The sequence below is a fragment of the Prunus dulcis genome, chromosome 1 (genome assembly GCF_902201215.1).
Source record: "Prunus dulcis chromosome 1, ALMONDv2, whole genome shotgun sequence".
NCBI classification, from domain to species: Eukaryota; Viridiplantae; Streptophyta; class Magnoliopsida; order Rosales; family Rosaceae; genus Prunus; species Prunus dulcis.
In genome coordinates this window covers 1,715,109-1,718,474 of record NC_047650.1, presented here as the reverse complement: position 1 = coordinate 1,718,474, position 3,366 = coordinate 1,715,109, and the positions used below count along the sequence as shown (strand labels likewise).

At 37.8% G+C, this 3,366-nt stretch overlaps 1 protein-coding gene across 1 annotated transcript; it reads right to left on the bottom strand.

Moving 5' to 3' along the window:
- Positions 1 to 1,103: 1,103 nt before the first annotated feature.
- On the bottom strand, positions 1,104 to 2,360 carry LOC117614601 (F-box protein CPR1-like). Its single transcript, XM_034343469.1, has one exon. It carries the CDS (start codon positions 2,358 to 2,360, stop codon positions 1,104 to 1,106), a length of 1,257 nt encoding a protein of 418 aa, XP_034199360.1.
- Between the last annotated feature and the right edge of the window lie 1,006 nt (positions 2,361 to 3,366).

Here is a 3,366-nt window from a genome sequence, read left to right as displayed (position 1 = left end):
TTTTTTTATACAATTTTACCTTGATTTGTCATCTTTTGGGTTCATGGAATTTTATGGAGGTTTGAATGCTTGAAGTTAACTAAATATGGACAATTAAGGGTACTTCTAGCAAGATTAATGTTCCCGAACCCACCTTCAGGACCCAAACCTCCTACCACCCCGTCTGCCATGGCTGCCTCCCAGGCTAATATCTCTCACCCAAGGATTTATTCTTATTCATATATGAAGTGATCTAATTGGTGTTGAATCCTACAGGAGATGCTAATCTTTTGCATTACAATTTGATTAGAGAAGGTCTTGAGTATAAAGGCCAAGAGCTTGACCAAATTAAAAATAAAGGCCAAGAGCCAACACATATTTGGTACATTTCACACGAAGATTGACAATGAGGCTTTGGTTTTGGTTAAATATGTGGTCGACAAGGAAGTTATCAAAAAAAGGAAGAAACAAGTATGTATTAACAAAGAAAATTCAAGAGAGGATGGTCTTTATTTGGATGCCCAAACAAAGAAAAGCTACTTTTTAAGATAAAGACTCCAAACATCTATTAGGCTCGACAAGTTGCATGGCAGATGCAATACATGCTTAGCTGAAGTGAATTAATTTCTCTCAGGTATATGACTGCATATATATATATATATATATATATATATATATTAAGTGGTGCAATTTATACAGATTTAATGGAAACAAACACCAAATACGACTCTCTGTCCAGGTATTGGATCATATAGGAAGATCATGATGCATTATAGTTCACTTGCTTTTGATTACACCAGAATTTGATATCATTTATTGTATATATTGAAGGGTAAACAAAGTACAGGGTTAATTAGATGAATTGAAAGTTACCTAAACAACGAAAGATCATGATGCATTCTCAAAAGAAAATATGAAACAGCATGAAACACTATGCTGATAAGACCGTCATTCACTCAGAAGGTTTACTTAATCTTGAAGCCTCATTGGCGTGGAAGGTCAATAAAATGTAGCAGGAAACACAACAAAACTACCGAAAACAGAGGTGATCTGTAATGATATGAGCTAAAAAACTGACAAACAAACTCACCCTTGTCACGCACGCCAATTAACGACTTTCCTCTCTAGTACCAATCATCATACGTTTCTTCGTCTTCGCTGCTTGAATATTTGCTTTTCGTAGAAGTAGTGGGGACTTTCTGCTGCCTCTCAGTCTCAGGCTCAGCAATAACAGGATCGCCATCAAGAAGACAAAGGCTCCCCCAACAAACAACTGTCATTTCATATAAATAGGGCCGACCATGAAATTGAGCTCGTTTAAAACTCTTCCCCTTCAAATCATACCAAAAAAACGTAGTGTTGTTATCCGACAAGAGAACCATTTCACCATCCCTTGTCAACACCAAAGGTACGCACATAAAATCAATCGACCAGGGCAAATCTCCCCCCTCAATGGAATAAAGCAGGGTCCAAGATTCTGCGACTCCATATTCTTTCATAATCCAAACATCATGTTGGGTCTCCAAAAAAGTATCACAAAGACATAAACAGTCGCCCAAGACCGTCAAAATCAGCCTAGACTCATTAATACTCAGATGATGGACCGGGATGCGACACTGGCAATATTTCTCACTGGCGAGACTAAGGGTTAGAATTATGACCTGATTTGTACATAACCTGTTATAAACGAGGCAACTCAGAGCACCGTCGCAAAACATGAGATAATCGTGATGAATTCCAAAACAATTCCAAGGCATGTCTTGGATCCTTTTCCATGAGTTAGATTTTAGGCTATAAATGTGAACTTGAGAACCCACAATTCTTCCTTCATTTGCGAACTCGAAAATTTGCACAAGTTTATAGTCATCATGAACAGAATCATACCCGAAGCCATAACAGGTGTCCCTTGGTTCTCTTCGTTGCTCCATCTCTGAACCAGAAGATGATGATGCATCCGGTTCAAAGTTCGGGACGTGAATCTTCTTGAACTTTTGAATTGAAGGGTTCCACAAAGCCATATCGCTCTCGTCATCGTTGTGAATCCAAACCAGACCATGAACAGAGTAGTCCAATAAAATGTCAGTGTATTCGTCAGGGCATTTCAGCGGCTGCTCGGTTTTCACGGCTGTCCCGATCGTCTCGTTGTCGCTGAAGGACAATGAAAAGAAATGTGATGGAGGACATTCGGGACTAAATTTCCTGAGTAAAATGGTTAGAGGAGCAGAGTTGGTTTCAATGGAGCGCTGGAGATGGGCTTTGATGAAGATTTGGTCGTGGATTAAAGCATACCAAGCTTCGGAAACACAGAGGAATCGCATCAAATCCTTGGGCGGAAGCCGTGAAAGAATGTCGAAGATTAGCTCCGGTGGGAGGAAGGACATTGCAGGGTGAATCTTGGAAGATTGGGGTTTTAGGGTTTAGAGGTTATTTCTGAATTTGGGGTCGAAAGAATGATTGGGTTTTTAGGAGGTTATTTGTGAATTTGGGGTCGAAAGAAAGATTGAGTTTTTAGGGTTTAGAGATTATTTGTACATACGGGATTGAAAGAAAGATTTGTTAGCTTAGCTTTCCTCCAAGAAATGTCAGTTGCTCAACGCTGTTTTCGTTTTGCCTACAACTGGAAATGGAGGGAGATTGGCTTCTTTAGAAGTGGCGGTTAGACTTGCATACGTGGCAGCTTTTTGACTGCTTTAGCTTAGTCAAAACTTTCACCTCATGGGTTAAGGCTTGGCAAGAATCCCAATTTTTTTTTTTTTTTTTTCATATATAATATATTTTAATATATTTAAAAGTTAGAGCCGGTCGGCTATACTTTGCAAGTATTTTAATATATTTAAAGAGTATAGCCGTTGGGCTAGACTTTAAAATATTTCTTTATTATTTTAGGTTTTAATAGAAGAAAATATGAAAAACATGTACAATGGAATTTTTTATAAGAGTTGACGCATAACCTATCGATCAAGGCTTGCGTACGTGGCAGCTTTTTGATTGCTTTAGCTTAGTCAAAACTTTCTTCACCTCATGGGTCAAGGCTTGGCAAGAACTTGCTTTTGTTTTTTTTATGTTGGGCAAAAGATTTTGGGTTTATTTATACCCTAACACTTTTAATCTTCTTTGAAGTCCCAAATTATAAATTAATAGAGAAAAGAAATTGTTGTTGGCACTCCAATAGGATCATCATCCATGCCTCAATTGGCAATTTCTTCACTATATTATTATAAAGTAGAAGTGTACAACTACTTTTTGGTTATCAATAACATGATGTGAAGCCAGAACAGTATGTGGCCTGCAACTTTAGGTTATGATCAAAGAGTAATGTTACATTTTATTTCAATCTCAATAGAGAAGACACTCTATCATTTGAATGTTTCTATCTTTATTTCAGGA

What these genes read in the sequence shown, in the direction of transcription:
- LOC117614601 (XM_034343469.1), bottom strand. Translation starts at nt 2,360, where the DNA reads ATGTCCTTCCTCCCACCGGAGCTAATCTTCGACATTCTTTCACGGCTT.